This window comes from Amblyomma mixtum, chromosome 2 (assembly GCF_055824585.1).
Source record: "Amblyomma mixtum isolate Tamu chromosome 2, ASM5582458v1, whole genome shotgun sequence".
Taxonomy (NCBI): Eukaryota; Metazoa; Arthropoda; class Arachnida; order Ixodida; family Ixodidae; genus Amblyomma; species Amblyomma mixtum.
The window spans coordinates 80,972,576-80,996,950 of NC_143013.1; the positions used below are offsets into that span (position 1 = coordinate 80,972,576).

The 24,375-nt window shown below is 43.6% G+C and overlaps 2 protein-coding genes across 4 annotated transcripts in view; one reads left to right on the forward strand and one right to left on the reverse strand.

Annotated features, from left to right (window-relative positions):
• LOC149359875 (proteasomal ATPase-associated factor 1-like) lies at positions 1-11,589 on the reverse strand. 2 transcript variants are annotated; one of them, XM_089571989.1, is made up of 12 exons: positions 11,445-11,589; positions 10,623-10,833; positions 10,396-10,436; positions 10,222-10,325; positions 9,575-9,664; positions 9,364-9,459; positions 5,770-5,920; positions 4,383-4,574; positions 2,792-2,883; positions 1,050-1,165; positions 730-812; positions 1-238 (listed from the first exon to the last, which is right to left on the reverse strand). In XM_089571989.1, the coding sequence occupies exons 2-12, from the start codon at positions 10,685-10,687 to the stop codon at positions 78-80; spliced, it is 1,191 nt and encodes a 396-aa protein (XP_089428115.1). In that variant the 5' UTR covers positions 10,688-10,833; positions 11,445-11,589; the 3' UTR covers positions 1-77. The 2 variants fall into 2 exon arrangements, with proteins under 2 accessions (XP_089428115.1, XP_089428116.1); XM_089571990.1 differs by lacking the exon at positions 11,445-11,589 and adding an exon at positions 11,276-11,290.
• The window catches only part of adp (WD and tetratricopeptide repeats 1), a 21,400-nt gene continuing 7,967 nt past the window's right edge, over positions 10,943-24,375 (forward strand). Inside the window, exons 1-11 of one of the 2 annotated variants that reach the window (XM_089571987.1) lie at positions 10,943-11,051; positions 11,907-12,004; positions 12,858-12,941; positions 15,955-16,001; positions 16,082-16,193; positions 16,571-16,758; positions 17,497-17,692; positions 19,749-19,830; positions 20,783-20,986; positions 21,438-21,588; positions 24,082-24,261. In XM_089571987.1, the coding sequence (XP_089428113.1) occupies positions 11,942-12,004; positions 12,858-12,941; positions 15,955-16,001; positions 16,082-16,193; positions 16,571-16,758; positions 17,497-17,692; positions 19,749-19,830; positions 20,783-20,986; positions 21,438-21,588; positions 24,082-24,261 (1,307 nt within the window). In that variant the 5' untranslated portion in view covers positions 10,943-11,051; positions 11,907-11,941. The remainder of the gene's footprint in view (positions 11,052-11,906; positions 12,005-12,857; positions 12,942-15,954; positions 16,002-16,081; positions 16,194-16,570; positions 16,759-17,496; positions 17,693-19,748; positions 19,831-20,782; positions 20,987-21,437; positions 21,589-24,081; positions 24,262-24,375) is intronic. The other variant, XM_089571988.1, reaches the window with a different exon arrangement.

Here is a 24,375-nt window from a genome sequence, read left to right on the forward strand (position 1 = left end):
TGCCAAAGAAAGGTATGTATTGACCAAAACATGTTGGCAGGTGTAACAAGATTGTAGATATGGGATATGCGTGGACACTAAGACTTGGGCACCCTGTACTTTCTGATCTGGCCATCTCTGCAGGCAGTGAAGAATGAGTCTCCATCAAATGCAACGCGATAAACAGGCTCACAGTCTGGACCAGTCAGACAGAAGGACTCCGCTCCCTCCAGGGCTTCAAAGCTGCAAGACCCGTCGGCTGTGGAAAAAAAAAAGACCTTGCATTGTATCTGTCTCTGGAGCAAGCTCTAATGCACACCACGGCATGCCATGCTAACGAGGCACTGCCTTTGAACCTAGTACTGCTGTGAACTGCTTTAAAATAGCCAAGTCAAACCAAAAGCTCACTTGCAACCAAAAGTACCACTTTATAATGGTGCAAAAACACTTGAAAAAAAAAAAGCTTTTTAGCTACACACTGAACCTTAAACAACAGCAGAACGCGAATAATTTAGGAAATAATTTAGAAAAAGTTGTGCTTCTGTTACATGCACAGCATCATCAAAGCCAGATGCTGCTTGGGGGGCTCCCAAATGAAGGTGTCTTGACACAAAAGCCATTTCTATCAATACCTCGGCAGAGCATAGCGTATGAAATGATGCACAACTGAATGATGTGGCTCCAAGATGCTGAAAAATGTTGCAAGTGAAACCAATTCACAAGCCATGAAAGAAGCAGCTCATCTCTTACCTCTTCCAACCATGTAACCGTGCTTGTAAGGCAGCATGCACAGGACTGGAGAAGAAGAATTCGTCCAGGAAACAGAAGGTTCCCTGTTGGTAAAAACGCGACAAAATTAGAATTATTGTAAAAAAAATTTATGCACTCCTTTTCTTACAAAGGAGCTCCTCTGTCCTGGAGGAAGTTACTACAAATCAAAAGTGTGATTAGGATGAGCATTCAATTTTATTTTTCCTCAAGTAAAGTCACCACAGGATAAAAAGTGCCATGAATAGCAGGGTTCTTAGTTTCGGGTTAACAAACAGCTCAGTGTGGTCACTCCAACCTACCTTGTCTGCCTTACGTCAATCAAGGAGACATCACCATCTTGTGTGCCAAACAGAAAGCGGTTTTGTCCAAGGAAGCAACAGCAGTTTATGGCTGATGGATGCTTGAGCTCAAACACCTGAACAAAAGAATGGAACAGACATGAAAGCAATCCCTTACAGCAGCCATATACTTGAAGCCAGCAAGACTACCAATGTTTTTTTTTTGCAACAGCATAAGCTTGGCAAAGTAATGGTATTTCTCTTGTGGTAGACTAGTGCTACAAGTGACATGGGAAGCATGGCAATCTATGCTCCTTTTAATTAGCCAACGTCGTTACAAAATATGAATTAAAATGAGTTGGCCATGTGCTACGCAATTAAGCGCCCCCCTTCAACATTGCCCTAATGTTAATGCATTAACAGTACAAGCATCAGAAATAGGCATGCTAATTTTAAATACTGTGACCTCCACCATGCATGTGAGAGACAGCAAGAAGGAAGGCATGTCTAAGCATGCTTGGAGAAGCATTCCTCTCAGCGCTGAATGCAAACAGACAAATGTAATCAGAGATGATGTGCTGTGAAAATGGACACGCGCTAAGAAATAACACTCAAATAACTCTACAATGTGTCAAGTATTTATAGCAAAGCGCGAACTTCTTAGATATGTGAAAATTATAGTGTTCAGCTAGCATTCTTGCTTATTCCGGTGATTGTGGACAAAAACCTTTGTCATCCTTTGCACTGCTGATGCCTAATCTGTCATCACTTATCATAATGGCTCAAGCATCAAGCACGTTTCAAGGATAACCATTCAAATGTACTTCGCAATTTCTAGAACCTAAAAATTCCTGAGTAGTAAAAATCAAATAAAAATTAAGCAGCTGCAGTTAAAAGCTGTAGTTGCCATTTTGCCTACTTAATCCTTTATTTATTTATTTTTACAAAATCTCAAATACTGGGCTTGAAAATACTGTTGTCAGCCTTTTCCTTCTAATCTTTCAATCCTCTGCCATCCTCCATACGGCTTTTGTAGCATGAATGAGGAAGGCATTTTTAGCACCACAATAAACGATGCTACCACTGAACGGTTCACTAATACAGAAAAGTTAGTAATGACGTTCAAAAGTGCAGCGTAAAAAAAGAAGAAGACAAAAAAAAAAAAGATGCCCAGGCTTAGCTTGGTTAAGCCAAGAATGCGTTGCATATTGTGCGGTCTTTTTGCGCGAGGTATTTCTTGGCGGCACTCCATTTTCTCAGCAGCTTTTCCTCCGTGACGTATGGATGGATGGATGGATAGGAGCGCCCCCTTTGCAACGGGGCGGTGGCAACCGCCACCATGCTCAGGCGTCTTTTTTTTCTTTTCTTTTCTTTATTTTTTTTTACGTGGTTTGGTGACATCACCAAACCACGTGACGTCACGTCACGTGTTTTGGTGGCTGCCCGGCCGTGCCCAAGGGCTGAACTGAGTGATTGCAATATGCTACGCATAAAATGAAGCACTGCCTGTAGACAGATGACACAGCCTGAACATTGAAGCCACCACTCATGCTATACCAGGCATACACCATGCCTTCTAACATGTTAGCATTGCCAAGGATAGAGAAGAAGGCTCAGAAACAAAAGCAATGACAGCATTTGAAGAAAGTGTTTCAGGGTTGCTTGAAATTGCTCTCTGCCACGCAGGCTGTGTTTGCATAGCTTACTCAAATGGGCAAGAATATGCAAGTGGTTGTCACTAAGCTGGAGGCTCGAGCCCTCACCTTCTTCCTCGTGTGCACAGCAACGCCTTGCAGTATTCCTGCTTCAGTTCCCACAACCAGAAGCTTTCCTTCTGTCGCCACTTCTCTCTCACCTGTAAAGTGAGAAAACCAACCTATCCTAAAACAGATCCTGCTGTGAATAATTCCGCCAAAGCAAAACTGCCTCTACACTGACAGAAAAGTATGAAGATCTATTAAGGAGGGAAACTGTGCTCCCTGTTCAAGTGCAGTAATGTTTAGTTTAGTTTAGTTTATGGGGTTTAACGTCCCAAAGCGACTGAGGCTATGAGAGACGCCGTATAGTGAAGGGCTCCGGAAATTTCGACCACCTGAGGTTCTTTAACGTGCACTGACATCGCACAGTACACGGGCCTCTAGAATTTCTCCTCCAAAGAAATTCAACCGCCGCGGCCGGGATCGAACCCGCGACTTTCAGGTCAGCAGCCGAGCACCATAACCGCTGAGCCACCGCGGCGGCGAGTGCAGTAATGTTAGGCATACAACTTGAGCAAGCATTCCTAAAGATTTTTTTGCCTTATCCAAGAGACTTCAAAATGTGCTGAAGAATCCTGCATGCGTTGGCTCTGGAATTTTCTGCCTATGCATCCCCCCCCCCCAAAAAAGCACGCATGCACATGGCCTATCAAAAAATTCCCAATTTCAATTCATAATTACTGCTTGAACAGTGAAGAAGTTTTCTATGAACAATTACAGTAGGATTAGTCTCAAAATAAAGTGGGTAAAAGAAAAAATGAGGGCTGAGGCATGCATGTAAATAGGTAAGCACTCGGGAGCCCAAGGGTTTCCGGAACCTCTTTTAGACTTGAGCGAATCACATGCAGCTTATAGCTGGTGGCCAAAATCATAAGCAGGTAAACTATCCCTGTGCACCTTCTGCACCTCTTACAATGTCATCTTTTACCACAAAGCATTAATTACTTAAAAATGTAAGACTGCCCGTACCGATAGATTACCGAATTCTAATGACAAAAGTGCTACCTTCACCAAAAACAGAGCTTCAAAACTTAAAAATGAAGTCATTTTTGTTCTAGATGCCACAAGTCTGAATGCAGCGATTGGAAATTTTTTAAAATCCAAATTTTTCAGCAATAAATTTGCTTTTTGCTGCCCGGCAGACATCGACACACATAGAAAGAGCTACAGAGTCAATTCCTACTAAGAAAAAAAAATTGGATGGAGTTGTCCTCACTGTTCCTTTAAATTTAACTAAACCGAGCTCAAAGGTCATTTTTACTACTGGTCCTACAATAACGCACTATAGTAACTGGTCAAAGTGGTTTAAGGAACAATTTCCCAGTTAATTCCAGTTGTTTCCAGTTGGATACCAGCTGAATTCCAGTTGCATCCAACTGGTATCCAATTGGAAATCAACTGGGAAATTGTTCCTTAAACCAGTTAGACCAGTTGCGATTTTCACTTGAGGGAAGCCTGCATGATGTGCCACCAGGTGTCACTAGTGCATGAACCTCCACAAGTGGCGCTTCTTGATGCTACGTTAACCGGATAGTAATGCTGTCTGCGTACCATGTGAAGCAATAGTAAGCTTAGACGGCAGAGCAAGGCAGCTTACTGGCTGGTTCCTCTCGGTTTCCCAGGCCAATGCTTGTGGGTCCAAGGGCGCAGCAGTTAATACAGTCAGCCTTGATCTCAGTGACAGTGCCCAAGGATGCAGACTGACCACAGTCCCACAGTCTGGCAGTGCCATCCTTGCTGACAGAGATGACGTTGCGGCCTTTCTCCACTATGCAGGTGTCATGAATGGCTGCAGCATGAGGATAGACAGATAGAAAATAAAAGCTTAAAATGCAAAACTGATGTCTTATACAATACAGATATGCTTTCAATGAAAACACATACACAAGTCAGCGAGATATAGGTTTAACCTCAGAGAGAAATGAGGCTTCAAAACGCAAGCAGGGGTAAAAAAACAGCTGGTATTGTTTAGCACAAATGTATTATAATAAGGGGGTAATTACTCATTGACGTCCACCCGAGCGCAGCCATACGGCTACAAAGGGAAGCTATACAGCTTTCTCAGAAACCTCGTAGATGATTGTGGGAGAAAGCTGTATAGCTTTCCTTTGTAGCCATATGGCTGCGCTCGGGTGGACGCCAATGAGTAATTACTCCCTTATTACAAATCTACTTCACCTTGGGGGATTCCCCTAAACATTTGACCAACACAAATGTATTATCTCAGTCTTAAAACTCAACTGCTCCAATGTGCGAAGGACACAAACACAACAGAGATGTTGTAACAATAAAGTGAAACCAAACACTTAAAAGTCGCATCAGTGGTGAAACAAACACACATGCGCGCATGTGCATGTGTGTGTGTGTGTGCGTGTGTATATACATAAGGATTTTACCACTGCTTAAAGAGCCACATAGACAGAAAAACCCAGCTAGCAAATAGGAGCTTGAGGCAAAAAAGTGCTCCACTACTGATAAGCACTTCTTTTATTAATAACAAAGATCACAACAGGAATAACATATACGGTTTCACAACAAAGTAAACACTTCAGTAACATAATATACGCACATCTGATAGAAGTTTATTGATCCTGACTTTGGAGAAGAAATACCATTTCCTTGCGTGCAGGGTGTACTGCTCGAAGTTGAAATTTATGGTGCACCAAGTAATTCGCACACTCAAAATTGGGATGCATTCAAGTATTCAAGACGGCGTCTGATGATTAGCACCGATGGGATTAAGGTTTTTCGCTAATATTGTGCTCTATATACTTTACAATGTGGGTACACCGTAAACTTGAGATATCTCATGCTCCTTCCCAGAAATTTCGGCACTGCAGATAATTAACATTTTGCTTCCTTCGAAAAATGTCCTTTGCACTGTTAGCAATCAGCCCACTACCTCAAGATCAGCGCTAAAAGTGGCCAGCACAAGGAAGGCCTTGAGGTCACAGCAGCTCAAACCAGAGGAAGACACACAATACCTGCAGAATGGCCCTTCAGCGTGACGGGGCACTTTCCCGTTTCAGCAGACCAAATCTTGAGCTGCATGTCGGCACCTCCCGAGAGGATCACCATGCCAGAAGGGAAGAAGCGACAGGTGTACACATCCCAAACATGCCCCTCCAGGTCCCTCTGCATCAGAGCCAAGCAAATGACGCAAGCACAATTGAATGCTGGAATTCAGCGGAAAATGAGAAGCTAAGAAACAAGAACTTGCAATGGTAATCACAAGCAAATCAAAACACAAATGACAAAGACATGACGAGCTCGTCTCATATTTAGTCACCATTTCATCTGTGCTTATGATGAGCACATGTTTTATGATGCCACTTGTACAAAGAAGTTGACTGGAGCGGTTGTTCTTTTCTTAACGGATTGCACCAGGTGCAGGGATTGGTTTGGTTTATGGTTTATGGGGTTTAACGTCCCAAAGCGACTCAGGCTATGAGGGACGCCGTAGTGGAGGGCTCCGGAAATTTCGACCACCTGGGGTTCTTTAACGTGCACTGACATCGCACAGTACACGGGCCTCTAGAATGTAGCCTCCATCGAAATTCCACCGCCGCGGCCGGGATCGAACCCGTGTCTTTTGGGTCAGCAGCTGAGCACCATAACCACTGAGCCACCGCGGCGGCTAAGGTGCAGGGATTAACGATAAAAGAAATGCAACTGAAGACCAGAACAATCCTAACTTTCTACCCTCTCCCGGGGCGAAGAATTCCCAGAAGTAACTGTAATCATGAATAACTTGCTCCAATGCAAGCAAATTCGAAACATTACACAGCTCTTTAATGCTTTTATATATCCAAATTTGGCCAATATGCGAGTGGTGTTCTCATTACAATCAAACTTCTTTTCCCTGGAACTATGATAACAGAGGAGAAAAACCATTTCATCAGGCTTAAATGTATAGCTGCAATAATGCAGCCACTGCATCTTTCAGCACATTACCATTAATCTGAAAAAGAAGAAAGTAATCTGAACGAATAAACGTAGCGTTAAAACAGGACACAGAAAGATGAGGACAGGACGGGGCTACAACTTACAACTGAATGAAATCGATAAACGAAAGACACATCCCTTCTCGAGCAAAGACACGCATGCGCAAACTTGAAAGAATGACAAAACTGTGATAATCTAGAAAAATCCGGTAAAAGAAAAAGAGACGAAAAGGCGAGGAATAGCCACCGGTCATGAAGACTGTTTACAAACATTAAGTGCGTCTTAGAAAGTTTCTTTCTTTTTCCATTGGATAAATAGATGGTGTGCTAAAGCACGTGTCACTACCGCGTTGTGATATTTCATGAGCTTCCAAGATTTCCCTCGCCAATTGATCTTTACCCCTTCCTAAAATCTTCGTGCGGTTCAAAAAGGGAAAGCAACCTGGGCAGCTTTTGCAATGCTTTGGCAAGTGCTCATCAGTTTGCCGACGAAGCGAAGATGCGTGTTCACTCAGCCTCACGTTTAGGCATCTGCCCGTCTGCCCAATGTACACTCTTCCGCAGCGTAGAGGGATCTGATAAACAATATCTGTGGCGCATGAGACGTGCGGCTTCTTGTGTTTTGTGCTACACCCTGAATTCTTGACGCTCTCATGATCTGCCAGAGCGCAAAGCTTTGCAAGCTTGAGGGGAGCTGAAAATACCACATCAATACCAAATTTTGCTGCCACTCTCTTCAAATTGTGCGAGAGCCTGTGTACATAGGGCATAACTTCAAACTTCCTTTTCTGTTGTCCCGGTACATTTATGTTAGATAACTGGATGTGTTCTCTTTTTTTGTGTAACTTTTTCTTTAGAGTTTCTGCGGCAGCCACAAGAACATCGCCAGAAAAGCCTGCTTCTTTAAGTCTTTGAACCTGGTTGTCAAAACTACTACCAACTTTGTGCAGACATGACTTGAGGAGCGCCGACCTGAGACATGTGGCTGCGATGCCTCGCTTAATGAGCTTCGAATGAGAAGAGTCGTAAGGTAGTAGCGCTTTCTTGGACCGTGGCTCGTAAGCCCAGCAAAAATGACCAACAGAATTAAAATACAGGTGAATATCTAAAAACTGAATGGAATCGTGAGCCGGAAGTTCTATGGAAAAATTCAGTGACTTCATGATACCTTTGAATCGGGTTAAAATCGAGTCTGTAACTACACTCAAGTCATCTCTAGAGGAAAGGTTGAGAAGAACAAGGAAATCATCTACATATCTAAAGACACGTACAACGCGCTCATCATTCAACTGAGACTGAAGCAAACGTCCAAACTTGGCAAGAAAAATTTCACATAGCACAGGGGCGACACTTGAGCCAATGCAAATCCCACGTTTCTGGACATAGATTATCGATTTATCATTTATCGATTTCATTCAGTTGTACGTTGTAGCCCCATCCTGTCCTCATCTTTCTGTGTCCTGTTTAAACGCTACGTTTGTTCGTTCAGATTATGCATGACGAACTGGCCCAACAGTGTACTCTGTTAAAGAAGAAAGTCACAGGGACAAAGAAATGGCAGCTTCAGCAATACCTGTCTCTTCAATAAGACTAGCAAAACTTAAAAATAAATGAATTCATGCAATGAAGGCTCAATGACTGCCTCCCTGGAAGTACTTAACAGTATTAATGCCGCCGCGGTGGCTTAGTGGTTATGGTGCTCGGCTGCTGACCTGAAAGACGCGAGTTCGATCCTGGCCGTGGCGGTCCAATTTCGTTGGAGGCGAAATTCTAGAGGCCCGTGTACTGTGCGATGCCAGTGCACATTAAAGAATTCCAGGCGGTCGAAATTTCCGGAGCCCTTCATAGCCTGAGTCGCTTTGGGATGTTGAACCCGAATAAACCAATGAAACCAAGCATTTATATTAAGCTCCCCCAATCCTCGCACTCAACTTTCTATCCTAAAAAAAAGCTGGGTCCTTAACATGCAGTTGTCAGTCCCTTTGCAGTTGTCAGTCCCTTTGCAGTTGTCAGTCCCTTTAAATCCAGGTTATTATGTACCCAAGGCCAGGAATCCAGGTTGGGTTACAAAACCCAAAAATGAAGAATCCTATATCAGTATACTTTATAATAAGGGAGTAATTACTCATTGGCATCCACCTGAGCGCAGCCATACGGCTACTCAGAAACTTCGTAGTCAAAGAAAAATTCGTCCTGGTCCGGGGTTCGAACCCGGGACCACCGCTTCACCGGAGCAGTCGCTCTACCAATTGAGCTAACCGGGACGGCAAGCTTATGATAGGGCGAGAGCGAATTGATCAATAACTCGAAGTGGGAACTGTGTTGGTCAAATGTTTAGGGGAATCCCCCAAGGTGGAGTAGATTTGTAATAAGGGAGTAATTACTCAATGACATCCACCTGAGCGCAGCCATATGGCTACAAAGGAAAGCGAATTTTTCTTTAACTACAAAGTTTCTGAGAAAGCTGTATAGCTTTCCTCTGTAGCCGTATGGCTGCGCTCAGGTGGATGTAAATGAGTAATTACTCCCTTATTACAAATCTACTCCACCTTGGGGGATTCCCCTAAACATTTGACCAACACAGTATACTTTATGTGTACGCATTTAAGGAAGCTTTGGGACAGTCAACCTCACCCTGAGTTCTCCTGTTCGTGAGTCCCACACGCGCAGTTCACTGGTGCCACTGGCAGATACTCCCAGGTGACCAGAGGTAACATCAAGACACGCCACCTGCGGTTCAAGCAAAGAAGGGGCAACTGTTCTCACAAAATGGCACATCGAATTTCCCGAACTTGCACGAAGCAGCGAAACCATGCATCATTAAATCTACGAAAAGAAGTCTCACGCTTTTGCTGTGAATGTTGCCAAATGCTGTTGTTGGGGCCATGAAGCATGTTTGACAGTTTGGGTCAGTGTGAGAAATATTAATGGAGCTCTGAAAAAAAATTTACACGAAACATCCTTTACACACTAGAAAGGAATTGAGAAAGCAAATGGAATGTGGGCAGGTTCTCGATTAACAGACTGAGGAGCACAATATCGAAGCACATCCCGGTAAATACAACTGGCCGAATTGGAAACCAACTAAAACCAATCAAATTCCAATCGGTACGACAGCTGGCTTTTCGAAGTTCTGATTGGTTTTTATACTGGGTATACTGGAAGTTTCTTGCTATGCACCTCGCTAGTATGTCATAGTTTATCCCGCCGGTGAGAATACCCAACTGGTTCTAACTAGTCGAACTGGTTTATGAAACAATTTCCACTTGATTCCAGCCATAGTTCCAGCTCGAACCAGTTGATACCAGCTGGAACCAGTTGGGAATTGTTCCATAAACTATATATATAGTTTTACCATGCATTCTTTACCACATCGAGCATGTTCGTCAGGAACAACCTAGGCATCTTTTTTCGCGTTCTGATATTAGCAGTTTCGAAAGTATGCTCTCTTCGACTCGCCTGTATGCTTCAAGCACTTGTAGAAGGACTTACTTTCGTCATTCCAGTCACTTTAAACCTGTCCGAGGTGGACACTGTGGGAGTTCCATCAGGGCTGCAACCGGTGCGTTTAAGCTTGCCGTGAATTCCGGGTTGGCCTAAAAGAGCGTTACGCACCAGGCTCACATGTTTGCATAAAGAGTGCACACAGAACTGTTTACTACTTACCGCGAGATTTGCAAGTCACCCAGGCGTCTCCATTTGTTTCCCTGTTACAAAAGAGGTACCCAAAACAGGCAAAACACTAGATACAAACTTCTCAGCATGCCACGGGGAGCGTTTTTAAAGTGTAACGCGCGCATGACATGTTTAAAAGTGGTAGCGCATCACGAAAGAATGTATAGCTCAGCGTGAAATATGAGCTGATTAAAACTTAATGTTATCAGCTTACTCACCTTAATGCCTCGTTCCAGTTGCATTGAATGCTTAGAACTGGCTTTTCAATATGCGTCACTTGCATAATCAAACTTCTTTTGAGGCGATTTAGAAGCCAGTATCACTGTAGAATTCCAGCAGATCACAACACGGAACCCACGAAACCAACCATGCTGAATGCGATCGCGTCCAATCGCGTCATCGATTCCATCAGTGAGCACATTTTCGTATCTGAAAAAAGAAAGACAGTCTGCACTTTCATTTTTTGGTTATCGTTCCAGTGAAACGGGCAGCTGATAAAATGCCTTCGCTGAACGAATTCGAGAGCTCAAAGCATTCGCGCTGAAGGCGTCTTGAGTTGATTGGTCAGTCAGCTGATCGACGTAGTTTGTAAACATGGAGCCGCTCTGTGTAATATGTCGCTCGTTTGTCGCGATTTCTTCTTAACGGTAAGCGCACCGCACTTTGCTTCGTTGCATGCGTTTTACCATGACGTAACCTGCGAAGTGCCTACTTAATTTCCTCTCTCTGGGTCAAACACCGCGACTGCTCAGCAGCTGTCATGACCACTCGGTAGGCCTAGACAGGAATTGGTTTTGGTCATGCTGTGGAATAATTTCGCGTTAGCAGTGGTTGTTGATGACAGTACTACAGGGACCGTTATATTGCTTACGCTTGCGTTTGGCAGACTTCAGCATTGCATTCTAGGGCGTGGTCAAATGTGACAGCAGTTCGTTGTGCAACCCAACTCTCCGACCGTCATCCGAAAGTCGTTTAATTTTCGGATCGCATGCTGTCAACGCTTATGAGAAGGCCATCGCTAAAATCGGAGCATTGCCTACCAACTTGCTGTTGTCGGATCCGCCGAGGAAGATAATGCTAGTCGCAGATCCTTGACGTTATCGCAAATGTGTGTTGTTCGCGAATGATTACGGGGGTAGCGTATCGTTTCATCAACTATACGCGATACTCGCTCGACCAGCAGAAGGTCTCGCGTCATTTGCCGCGATTATCGCAAGTAACTTCTTAACTCGATTATCTTTATCCACTCCTGCTAAACATCCAAAGAAGCTCGTTCCATAAGGGTAACGAACTTCCTGGTTTGATAAATATAACTGGTATCTTTAGCGGCCTGCACATGACCTACAAAGGCGCGTATTTACGCGTGTACTGTATCTAACAGCGCCGCGATGTGCGCACTTCGTCTGGGATTCGCTTCTCTTATGGCCAGATCGTGAAGCATGAGAATTATTGCCTCACGCCAGCGTGCCGTTTGCATATAAGCGAGTGTCTGGTTTTCTTAGACAGAATGAGCTGCGTGTGAGTGCTTCCCGAGACCATGGCGTACCGCTACAACGGCGAAGAGAGCGTTGTGCGGCTGCTTGGCGAACGACAAGTCAAGGTAAGTCGCCTGCGGCAACCCGATCACTGTGCGCGTTGTTTGTGGCCATATCCGTTCAGATGTGTATTTCAGTTTGTATGTATAGATTGTGCCCCTCACTCTTATGCGCGTCGGCGCAACATATACGTCATCATCGCGAAATTCTTTGTGGAGGAGATTCACGCGTGAGTAAGAATGGATTGTGCCTCTGGAAGCGGTTGCTATGCAGCTGCAGTTGCAGAAATGGTTGGTTGGTTTCTGGGGTTTAACGTCCCAAAGGCCGTAGTGGAGGGCTGCGGAAATTTCGACCACCTGGGGTTCTTTAACGTGCACTGACATCGCACAGTACACGGGCCTCGAATTTCTCCTCCAAAGAAATTCAGCAAATGTCGGCGTAACTGAATATGTGGGCTCGATAGTAAATTATCCCCGTAAGCAGCTAGATGCCAATTGTTCCGTCACATAGTGCATTTCAGGCCGTTTTCAATTTCGTGCGTTTTTGCTTACGAAAAACAGCAGAATAATCCTTTCAACAGTTAAATTCTACACAGCATTTCATTTCAGTATTTATCTATCATATATCCTTGGAATTTATCACCATTTGATCAGCTCCACAGCTGTTTTCCGCGGGATACTTTCTTAGTACAGATTAAACTGGCATGAAAGTCGTATCAGATTTCAAGTATGTTGCCTTGGTTTTGCCGCAGTTGTTTTGTAGCTGTGACAGAATCTATATTAAATGTTTCTAGAATATTATAAATGATGCACGCCTGTTGTATAGATTATTCTTTTGTTTTGATTCTCTCGTTGAATTTGGGTGATGTATTGATGCGGCCTAGGTATCGCCATGGTAAACTGTGTCTTGACATTCCAGGACAGATGCATTACGCGTGTGCAAAGGAAGTTGCAAGTTACAGAAGATCTGGTAGCAAGACTTGGTCTTGAGGCTGAACTTGAGGTAATGAACTAATAGTTTCTGGTTGGTAATTATGTTGGAAATTGTAGTATTGTGCCACCGTTCTCTAATGTGGTAGATGGAACTACAAGTTGAAAATTCTGCCTGGAAGCATAATGGGTTGAAGCCATTGGCATTAATCCAAGCACATCAAGTTATTCCACTCGCAGAATATTTTCTAAAATTTTATCGCATCAGAATTGAAGCATAGAAATACAGTTACTATATTACAGTTACAGTAACTATTGAAATACAGTTACTATTGCATACCATTGACTGCTGCACTACAATATTTTTATTCAAAAGCAGTGATATCCCAAATGCTTTAGCGTGACTCTCGTTATCAATATGCAGTTAGGAGATTTTTTGCTCAGTGAATGTAGGCAATTGTTTGTTTGTTTGTTTGTTTGTTTATTGGGGTTTAATGTCCCGAAGCAACTCGGGCTATGAGGGATGGCGTAGTGAAGGGCTCCGGAAATTTCAACCACCTGGGGTTCTTTAATGTGCACTGACATCGCACAGTACACGGGCCTCTAGAATTTCGATGAAGGCGAAATTCTAGAGGCCCGTGTGCTGTGCGATGTCAGTGCACGTTAAAGAAACCCAGTTGGTCGAAATTTCGGAGCCCTTCACTACGCCATCCCTCATAGCCCGAGTTGCTTCGGGACATTAAACCCCAATAAACAAACAAACAAACAATTGCCTACATTCACTGAGCAAAAAATCTCCTAACTGCATATTGATAACGAGAGTCACGCTAAAGCATTTGGGACATCACTGCTTTTGAATACAAATATTGTAGTGCAGCAGTCAATGGTATGCAATATAATAACTGTATTTCTATGCTTCAATTCTGATGCGATAAAATTTTAGAAAATATTCTGTGAGTGGAATAACTTGATGTGCTTGGATTAATGCCAATCGCTTCAACCCATTATGCTTCCAGGCAATTCCTTGGAATGATGTTTTAACAGTGAACGTCTTTAAGAAAAACAATGTAACTGAGATTCTTTGTATGAGGATTGAATATGTTTTGCTCTCTGCATAGGTAATTTGCAATCAGATGCAGCATCAATTATCCCTGCTAGATATTTTTGTTATGAGCACGTTCAGGTGGCCTAATAAAATTTGTGTGTCATTAACTAAGAACTAAGCTGTATTAAAGGACAGGCTATGACCTGGCTTACAAAGCACTGCATAAAAACACCAAGCACAGTTTCAAGCCTCTGTTAATATTGTGCAGAGAATTTGTCAGTGCTGGAGTGATAGTTACATTTTCAAGTCCAAGTTGGTATTAGATAAAACTGCATTAACCAATTATGGCTAAAGATTTATCTTAGTGTAAATGACTGTAAGCAGTACTGAATGAATTCAGTGTAAGGTACTGCTCGTAATACTCAGTTACTTCTACCTGAAATGCTGTTGCAAATGGGTTCGAAGATTGTTTTTTTTGTATGTCCGCGTTCTGCTTCAGTTTGGTGCTTTTGTTTTAGAGGGCTGGCCTTAAATTCTTCTTAGTCTGGAAATTTTATAACTTTTTTAACCTATTTGATCAGAAACTATTTCATGAATATAAACAATACAAAGAAAAGAATGTAGAGTATTGAAAAGTGTAGTTATTGTTGAAAGAGAAGGGTATGGCAAGAGTGCTCCCAGAGGTTGGAGGCTTCACACATGTATGTGCATGCATGCTTGCATACGGGGAAAGTGAGAGAGAGAGAGATTTTTGGTAAAAGAGTACTATACTGCTAACACAGTGAAAAGAATAGGATTTAAAGAAGTTTGAAAGGAAGTACAAAATTAACAAAAAACAGGCACCTTAATTTACTTGGCAAGGTGGCACGTGCCACCTTCCTGATTCAAAGGGGATACGAATATTATTGGTTTAACAGCCGCGAAAGAGCTTGGTAGGTGCTGTCTGATACATGACTGCAACAGCCGCTCTCTGGAGTTAGGTGGGACCTAACTGATGGTTGCAAAGACCTAAGCTTGCAAATATTGATGTCTCCAAGTTTTTAAAGGGACACTGAGGAGAAATTGAAGTTGACTTGCACCGACAGAATACCAGCTCCTGATTACAAAAACGCCATTCATACTGACAACAAAGCTCTTGTAACATAGAAAAGAGCAAGAACCAAAATACAGGTATCGCCGCCACAGGCCAAACTCGCAAGTACAAGCTTCATGACGTCATAGGACAAAACAGTGTTGCTAGAACCAATAGTTCTAGCAACACTAGGACACGAGAAGCCACGAATCACTGAGGCGCAGCAAATGCATGCGCAAATCTCCTTGACGTCGCCAGATGGCGCCACGTACCCGACTGCTATGCGCGCTCCTGCAGCGCCGGGACCAATCAGCGCCTGCTCATAGCGGTATGCGGGCTCCCGGTATTCCGCTAACGGTAACAAGGTACACGGTATGCTAAAGGTGTCTATTTGCGAGAACTTCGTTGACGACTTCGAGAACGGGATCCATTGTAACGCTGGCAAAACGCCGGTGCAAACGTAAACGAAGCGACGGCCGCAATAGCCGATAGATGCCTTCAACGTGCGGCCGGCGGTAGCTTTCTTTTCGGCTGCTGCTGGGCCGCACTGCTGGCGGTTAGAAATCACGGAGTCTGCGTTGCGTCATGTGCACGTCATGTTTCACGTCACTTAGTCCTGTGTCGTCATAGGAGAATCCCAAGTTTGAATCAGAGCGGCGGGAAAAACTTTTTCAACTTCGAATCCAAATTTCTTAGAAATAAATGCATCTTTCGCTGCCGGCCAAGTGGCAACAAAGCCATGAAATGGCCAGCTATCGGATTTTGCTATAAAAAAAATATTAATAGAGCTCTCCTCAGTGTCCCTTTAAGATGTAAGGGTTGTGCTTTAGATGCAGAGCAGTATTTTTTTTCGTCCTTTTTTGTATACGCTAAACCATGCACAGCGGCACATTTGCACGGGAAGTGTAGTGAATGCACAGCTGCATGAAGAAAGCTTTTCATCAGATTGTCTTTGTGTCTTGTCTGCAGGGCCATGCGGGTTGTGTAAACTGCTTGGAATGGAATCAGAAAGGAGAGTAAGTGTGGAATTATCCAGTGCAGTGTTTTTCCCTGCCTGCCGCTGCCATGGTTTACAGTGAATGCTCTTGGTTTACAGGATTCTTGCCAGTGGTTCAGACGATGTACAGATAATGTTATGGGATCCATTTCGGCATCGGAGGCTCCACACAATTCCAAGCGGACATCATGGCAACATATTCTCAATAAAGGTCAGTGTCAGCCGATGTCACTATGCTTTCAGAGGTATTTAGCTAGAAAGCACATTGCACAAAGCACATTGCATGCAAAACTTTGTGTTGGCACCAAGAAAATTTTTAATCCTATGCATAGAGTTGAGCAGCAGAAAGTGGCAATTTTATGCTCACTGGCCCGTTTGAAGCGAGTCTCTCTCAGATAGTTAAAAAGTCAAAAAGTGAAACAACTGTCGTATTTTCATCATACAGGCTGACTGATAGCCGTGTGGTGTTAATTGTACTGCTTATTACAAGCAGGGAGCTGGCATGCATCAGCGTTCGAAAGCAGTAAATTGCACAAGGCCCACTTATGTGCTTCATAAATGGTGCTGCTCTCAAACTTTCCCTTTCAGTTCCTGCCTTACTCTGGCGACAGCCTGATGGTCAGCGGAGCGGCGGACTTCAAGATCCGTGTGCACGACATCCACGCCCGGGAGACCACCATGGTCTGCAGCTGTCACACTAGCCGAGTCAAGCGGCTAGCAACGGCAGCTAGTGTGCCCTTTGTGTTCTGGAGTGCGGCTGAGGATGGTGTCATTCTGTAAGTTGCGCCTCTTGCCCTAGGCTTTACCGCTGATTGCTACTGCAGCTTTGCCTCCTTATTGCCTTGTGAGTGAATGTAATGCTCGCTTGTGCGTGTGCCTAGACACGGCTGGCTGTTTGAAACATCGGTTCAGGCATGTTCAGTTGTGCTGTGAGGATTTGAATAACTTTCTTTTGTCCAAGATGAACTCTGGAGAGCAAACTGGCGCCTCTCGGTGTCATTCATTGTTCCAGTGGTGTACGCCTTTGAGCTTGAAAAAGTGCCACATTGTATGGGCACTACTATAGCCTCCTTTGTGCAGTTTTGCGCCTGCCGAATTGTCTGCAAGGTGTCATATATTGAGTTTTGCAGTATCACTTCTATGGTAGTGTCGCTGATTAGGGTAAACAGAAGGCAGGCTTGAATATTCTTTCGTTCATTTCACAGGCTTAAAATGTAGCAGCAGCAAAGAGATGGCAGCAGCTTATGAAATACTTGGAGTGCAATGCTGTTGCAAAAGTTGCCCCAACTGCCGATGGTGCCTTTTATTATGGAGAGTTCTGGCAGCTTTTGTTGTCTGCTGGTATTGCTTTGCGATAGCTGTGGCAAGATTTGTCATTTACACTGATGCAGAGAGTACCTCGCATCGAATGATACTGATTTGAGCTGATTTGGTAGGCACTAAACTGTCTGAAGGAATCCACAAAGGTGCCAGGAAGGTGTAGCTGTTTATGTTTGGCCGTGGTGGCTCTGCAGGCAATTTGACTACCGGACGCCGCACCAGTGCACTTCAGACGCGAGTCATGTGTTGGTGAACCTGGGGTACCACCTGGGGCGCAACGTGGAGGCCAAGTGTATAGCTGTGAACCAGCTCCAACCACACCTGGTGGCTGTGGGTGCCAACGATTCGTACATCCGTCTGTATGACAGGCGTATGATCAGCACCACAAAGGTGAGGACTTTTCCCATTTAATTTCAGTTAAATACATAAAACAAGTACGCAACTGCACAAGGGTTAAAAACAACGGGACAGAGACCCTTGTCTTTCATAATGCCAACTATTAGAGTTTTCTTCTTTTTCTCTCGGGCAGTCAGTGCAGCTTTCATGTTTCAGCTTGAAATTGCAGCATGAGGCAGCACGCGGCAGATGTGGTAGGGGATTTTATGCAACTGCTTTTGAGAAGACCTTAAAGGTGCACTGAAGAGGATTCTGAACTTGTCTTTTTGCTGCGGGAACTCGATCTACACGTTCCGAGCATTCTTAGAAACAGTGACTTATTGCCCTGTGTGGCCGATTTCCCCAATTAAATCGAATTAACGTCCGGCTCCAGTCTTTATTTTTGAATTCTGCCTCGTACGGTGGGCGGAGTCGACCAACGCGTGGAGCGCCTTTCGCCCAGTCCCGTGGAGGCTTTGCTTTCGCTTTATTTTGTTTGTTAGGTTTTCATGAATAAATAGTTTCATTCGCAGATAATATAGCGGCAAAATAAGCCCGAAGAAATAAAAATATGCGCGGACTATTTGCTACTGCGGACTACTACGTATTACTCCGCCGATGGCAGAGCGGCAAGCCGCCACGGGACTGGGTGAAAAGTGCTCCACGCGTTGGTCGACTCCGCCCACCGTACGAGGGAGAATTAAAAAAAAAAAAGGCGGGAGCCGGACGTTAATTTGATTTAATTAGGGAAATCGGCCACGCAGGGCAATAAATCGACGTTTCTAAGAAAGCTCGGAACGTGTAGATTGAGTTCCCGCGGCAAAAAGACAAGTTCAGATTCCTCTTCAGTGCACCTTTAATCATCTTTGTTACTAAGGAAGGCAAATTGCTAACCTTACATAGAAGAAGGCTGTCATTTGGAATGACCTAATTATTGTGCATTGACTGACTGCTTATGCCGTCACTTGGTGAGAGCTACACTTGTTGTTGGGCTAGTTGGTAGGACACGCTTCTAAACGAACCAGTGCAAAAAAACACAACGGACAAGAAGGCTGAACATGACGGACAGGAGTGCTGAACTTTCAACTTTATTTTGGAAGTACAGATGCAACGTATATATACAGCCTTGTCAGGGGGTGTACCACACAAGGAAAGCAAGAACAAGTGGAATCTGCAAGGTCATGATGAGACAAGCGGCACAAGCAAACCAAAGATCTTAACTAATATAACACGTGAAGGGGAGAAGTTTCAATGGAGGCAAGAAAAAACAGCAGGGAAAAAACACCAGACCTTGTGAAGATTAAAATTGATTCTGATAGCAAAAACCGATAAAAGCAATAAAGTTAACAGGGCAATGGAAATGAAAAAAATAAGATGCCAACAAGTAACACGGCTAAAACACTAACAGCTAAAATTAAGAAACATCGCGGAAAAACTAACAGCTAAAAAGTTTCCCGCCAACTTTCATTCCACTATTTGATCATAAAACTTAACCTTACGTTTCTGTGGGTTTTACTTTTTAGCTGTTAGTTTTTCCGCGATGTTTCTTAATTTTAGCTGTTAGTGTTTTTGCCGTGTTGCTTGTTGGCATCTTATCTTTTTCATTTCCATTTGCCTGTTAACTTTATTGCTTTTATCGCTTTTATCGGTTTTTGTTATCAGAATCCATTTTCACCTTCACGAGGTCTGGTGTTTTTTTTCCTGTTTTTTTCCCTGTTGTTTTTCTTGCCTCCATTGAAACTTCTCCCCCTGACATGGCTGTTGCATCTGTCATGGACGTTGCATCTGTACTTCCAAAATAAAGTTGAAAGTTCAGCGCTCCTGTCCGTCGTGTTCCGCCTTTTTCTTGTCCGTTGTGTTTTTTTTTTTGCTCTGGTTCGTTTAGAAGCTTGGTGAGAGCTGTCTTGGCCACGTGGTGATATTGATTGCTGTGATACAGATGGTCCTTGGTTTGTTTGATAAACGTGTATTCACTTCGACTAAAATACTACAGTAAGACAACAGAAAGAAACTAACAATAAAGCAGTGGGGCCTTTTGGTGATGTGGAGGACTACTCTTGTTTACTTGCAGCTCACAAGGTTCAGCAGTCTTTCCAAGCTAGATGCCGAGGCGGACAACCTCCCACCTGGCTGTGTAACTTATTTCGCCGCTGGTACGTACACATTCCGCTTAGTGTTATAATTAAGTGCATCAAAGTTCAGCATTTCTGGGAATGCAGTGGCCTTGTTTGAATTAATGGAGCCAGAGTCTCCATGTTTGTTGTGTATTGAATTAGGGAAACTTGACCTGATCCGGAGCCCTCCACTACGGCGTCTCTCATAGCCTTAGTCGCTTTGAGACTTTAAACCCCATAAACCAAACCAACCAAACCAGAACTTGACCTGAGCTGCATGTGGAATTAAGACCCAATTCTTTTTAGTCCTCTCAGTCTTGTCCAGTGCACAGTGAACAGAGTGCTTCTGCATTGCCCCTAAGGTGGAGAAGTGTGTTTGCTTAAGTAGGATGTATGCTTACATCCTTCCAGGTTGAGGTAGTATAGGTGATTGAAGGCTGCCCGCTGTGGCTTATGGATTTTCCAGGCAGTGTTGGGATTGCCAAGAAAGGAGCTAGAAAGCTGTTTATTTGGGCTTCCTGCTCAGATGTTCGTAAGGTCTAATCCCAGGTGTCATTGCGGCTAAATTGGCACTCAGTGGGCATGACTTTGTTGATGATATTAGGTTACATTTCTGTTTAATGTGATGACTCAGGAAAAAGCTTTATTAATAGACTGTTATCATGGATAAACGAGCTTCATAGAAAGTGAGAAAAAAAAAAGCCAATTGAGATGTTTCTTAAAACTTGGTATAGCCATGTTGGCATGCATCATCTCGGCTGTTTTCGTGTACAGGAGCAAACTGTTCTTCCTGTGTGTCGTTTTTCAGGAATTGTCATGTCAGCTTATCTTGGCCTTCTTAGTCTCGGAAAGTGCCTACTAACCTTACAAGATTTCTGCTTGCAAGAAATAGCTGAAAACAAGTTACCGCTATACCGCTACATCTTTTTTGATGCTTAGTCTTGCAGTGTCCTTTGACTAAAGTTTTTTTTTGTTTTTTCTTTGTTCTCAGGTCACCTTCCATTAAAGTACCCTCGGAAGAGGTATCGCACTTTAGCCTCAACCTACGTTGCCTTCAGTCCCGACGGCAGCGAGCTTCTTGCCAATTTAGGTGGCGAGCAGATTTACTTATTTAACATCAACCACCCGCGGCAGCCAAAAAGCTTTGATCTGCAGAGCTTCACATCATCACTTCACTCAAATGGGTTGTGCAAAAGTGAGTGCGGCAACAAATGTTTATATTTGATAAAAACCGAAAGTTTCTTTTCTCTCTCTCTCTCTCTCTCGTTTTTTCTTTTCTTTTTTTTTACTAAATGGTAGAGGAAATATACGTAGCTGTGTGTTTCTGACCATCTTTGAATATCTGTGTTCTATTCTTAGATTATGCAAATGTTAAGCAGACTGTTTGATTGCTTATTAGGATGCATGGAAATGGAAATTAGATACACTTCCATACACATGCATGCACAGAATACATCCATGCTCTTATCTGTACTACTGCTTGTGGAGCGGTAAGTTTTCATCACTGAGGTCTAACAGCCAGTGAATTGCCTGCACAGGAGTTAATATATGACAGTTGCTAAGAAAACCTAAGCTGTGAGTGATTGCAGTGGGTATGGAAAACCATGCACTAGATTCATTTTCCGTTTACATTTCTTGCTTTCTAGACTTGTCCGAGGGAGCCAGTAGTCCTGCAAATGGGTTTAGTACTCACAAAAATGGCATCTCCCATGGAATGGTTTCCAACGGAATGAAGCAGAATGGAATAGTTGCGTCTTCAGATGCTCCTCCTCCGAGTTCATCTAGTACAAAATGGGGGTATGAAAAGTCGATTGCTTTTTGGAATGGATCTGCTCTCCTCTTGTGTGCACCTGTTCACCTTGTTGCTGGTGGCATTAGGTACTTGATATTCCCGCGCATCGGAGTGTTCATGTAATGTGTTCTCCTGTTTTCTGGTGAAGTAAGTGTTAGTCATTGCACCAGTCATTAATCTGGGACAGCCTGTCACCTTTGTTTAGCTTGGAGTTATAACAAAGTTGAGACCAACCCAGTACAGCGTGCACAACTTGTTGCTTACTTTTCTCAAAAGAAATTAAATTGTCGAGTGCACTGATCTGTTTTTAAGGAAGGGAACAGTAGCAATGAGAGCTGTATGAATGAATGCATAGTTGATAAAAGATTACGTCTGTTTGTGGCCACTCTGTTCAAGTGACACTTGTTTTAGCCGTGTTTGTGAAGTTGAATAAGCTGGTAAATAAATAATTTCACCCAATCGCTGAATCGTGTGCTAACGAACATGTGAGCCATAAGTATCGTATTTACTTGCATAATGGCCGGAATCTTTTTTTTTTTTTAATGGATGCAAATTTAGAGGTGCGATCATTATGTGGGGTAAATCTTCCAGAAAGAGATGCAAACAAGTTGCGGCTCAGGCCACAAAGCACACCGGCGACTTGCAAAATGTCGAATGCGCATTCTTATCAAGACTCGTGAGAACGCGTTTGCTGCGGGATGACTGCAGGTCAACCCGCAGATGGCAAGAACGATCATCGTCAGCTACGATTGGCACATGACAAATCTCAGCAGTAAGTTCGGGGTGCGATCATTGTGGGGTGAACAAGAAAAATGGAATTTTAACCAAATTTAGGGGTGCGATCATTATGCGAGTAAATACAGTAGATGCTGTACAGAGTACCTGCAATCTTTAATGATATTGTTAGCATATATACAAACTTAACACATAGTAATAGGTAATACCTTAGGAGGTCTGAAAGTTAAGGGGACCTCCTTGTACGAAGCGAGTGGATTCCCTTCACCTGTTCCAAATCCCTATTCTTTGGTACATCAGCATTGCAGAGGGAAGATTGTAGCTGCTAGCCATGTAACTTTAGGGGTGCGATCATTATGCGAGTAAATACAGTAGATGCTGTACAGAGTACCTGCAATCTTTATTAATATTGTTAGCATATATACAAACTTAACACATAGTAATAGGTAATACCTTAGGAGGTCTGAAAGTTAAGGGGACCTCCTCGTACGAAGCGAGTGGATTCCCTTCACCTGTTCCAAATCCCTATTCTTTGGTACGTCAGCATTGCAGAGGGAAGATTGTAGCTGCTAGCCATGTAACTTTAGGGGTGCGATCATTATGCGAGTAAATACAGTAGATGCTGTACAGAGTACCTGCAATCTTTATTAATATTGTTAGCATATATACAAACTTAACACATAGTAATAGGTAATACCTTAGGAGGTCTGAAAGTTAAGGGGACCTCCTCGTACGAAGCGAGTGGATTCCCTTCACCTGTTCCAAATCCCTATTCTTTGGTACATCAGCATTGCAGAGGGAAGATTGTAGCTGCTAGCCATGTAACTTTAGGGGTGCGATCATTATGCGAGTAAATACAGGAGATGCTGTACTGAGTACCTGCAATCTTTATTAATATTGTTAGCATATATACAAACTTAACACATAGTAATAGGTAATACCTTAGGAGGTCTGAAAGTTAAGGGGACCTCCTCGTACGAAGTGAGTGGATTCCCTTCACCTGTTCCAAATCCCTATTCTTTGGTACGTCAACATTGCAGAGGGAAGATTGTAGCTGCTAGCCAGGTAACTTTAGTGCTACTTACATCTGGTGCAGACAAGAGGAAAGGTCTGTGGAAGGCAGGCTGAGTGAACACAAGAAGTTGTGTAGCTAAAGCAGCTGTGAGCAGTTTATGGACACAGAAAAAAAAAATTTAAGCTGCAATTGCTGAACACCGACAACATCTTGTGGTACTATAGCAGATGCGTAGCCTTCAGCGCAGTAGGAGTAGAGTAGATTACACCTACAGCCTAAAATTGCATTACTTTACTCCTTTACTTAAAATTAGGAAAACCGGTAGGTGACGAGAGGCAATTCTTTTACCCTTGCGAACTCCATTGGCACAGGCTGCCTTTGAAAAATTCTTGTGGTAGGAGATCCCTCAAGCAGTGCCCCATTGTACTTAACAGGTTTGAAACTTTGATAAAAAGGCATCTTGAGGCCTTATTAAGGCGTGTGCCTGTTTGCATTGCTTTCTCTGACTAGCCCTGCTTTTGTCTTAGCCGACGCGGGTTCGATCTCTGCCGTGGCGGCTGAATTTCGATGAAGGCAAAATTCTAGAGGCCCGTGTGCTGTGCGATGTCAGTGCACGTTAAAGAACCCCAAGTGGTCGGAATTTCCGGAGCCCTTCGCTATGGCGTCCCTCATAGCCTGAGTTGATTTGGGATGTTAAACCTGAATAAACCAACCAATAAACCAAACCTTTTCTTTTTTTTCCCTATAGGCCTGCCAACAGCAAGCCGTTGCCGCCCCGAGTAGAGGCCATCAAGAGCAAAGCCAACGAGAAGTTTGGGAAGCAGAAGTACACGTTGGCCATCAACCTGTACAACCAGGCGATCCGCCTGGTGGCCGACTCACCTGTTCTGTACTGCAATCGTGCCGCTGCCTTCATGAAGCGTGCATGGTGAGGTCATTGGAGACTTTTTCCTGCCAAGATGGTCTCCTTTGCTCACTTCATGTGTACAGAGTAACTTTGGTGCAGACCGAAAACCTTGTTTGTTTTTTATTTTCCATTCTT

What these genes read in the sequence shown, in the direction of transcription:
- LOC149359875 (XM_089571989.1), bottom strand. Translation starts at nt 10,687, where the DNA reads ATGCAAGTGACGCATATTGAAAAGCCAGTTCTAAGCATTCAATGCAAC. An exon ending in CACGAACAGGAGAACTCAGG is followed by an intron (nt 5,921 to 9,363) that starts GTGAGGTTGACT and finishes GCTCTGATGCAG; the next exon opens with AGGGACCTGGAGGGGCATGT. An exon ending in ATTGACGTAAGGCAGACAAG is followed by an intron (nt 813 to 1,049) that starts GTAGGTTGGAGT and finishes TTTTACCAACAG; the next exon opens with GGAACCTTCTGTTTCCTGGA.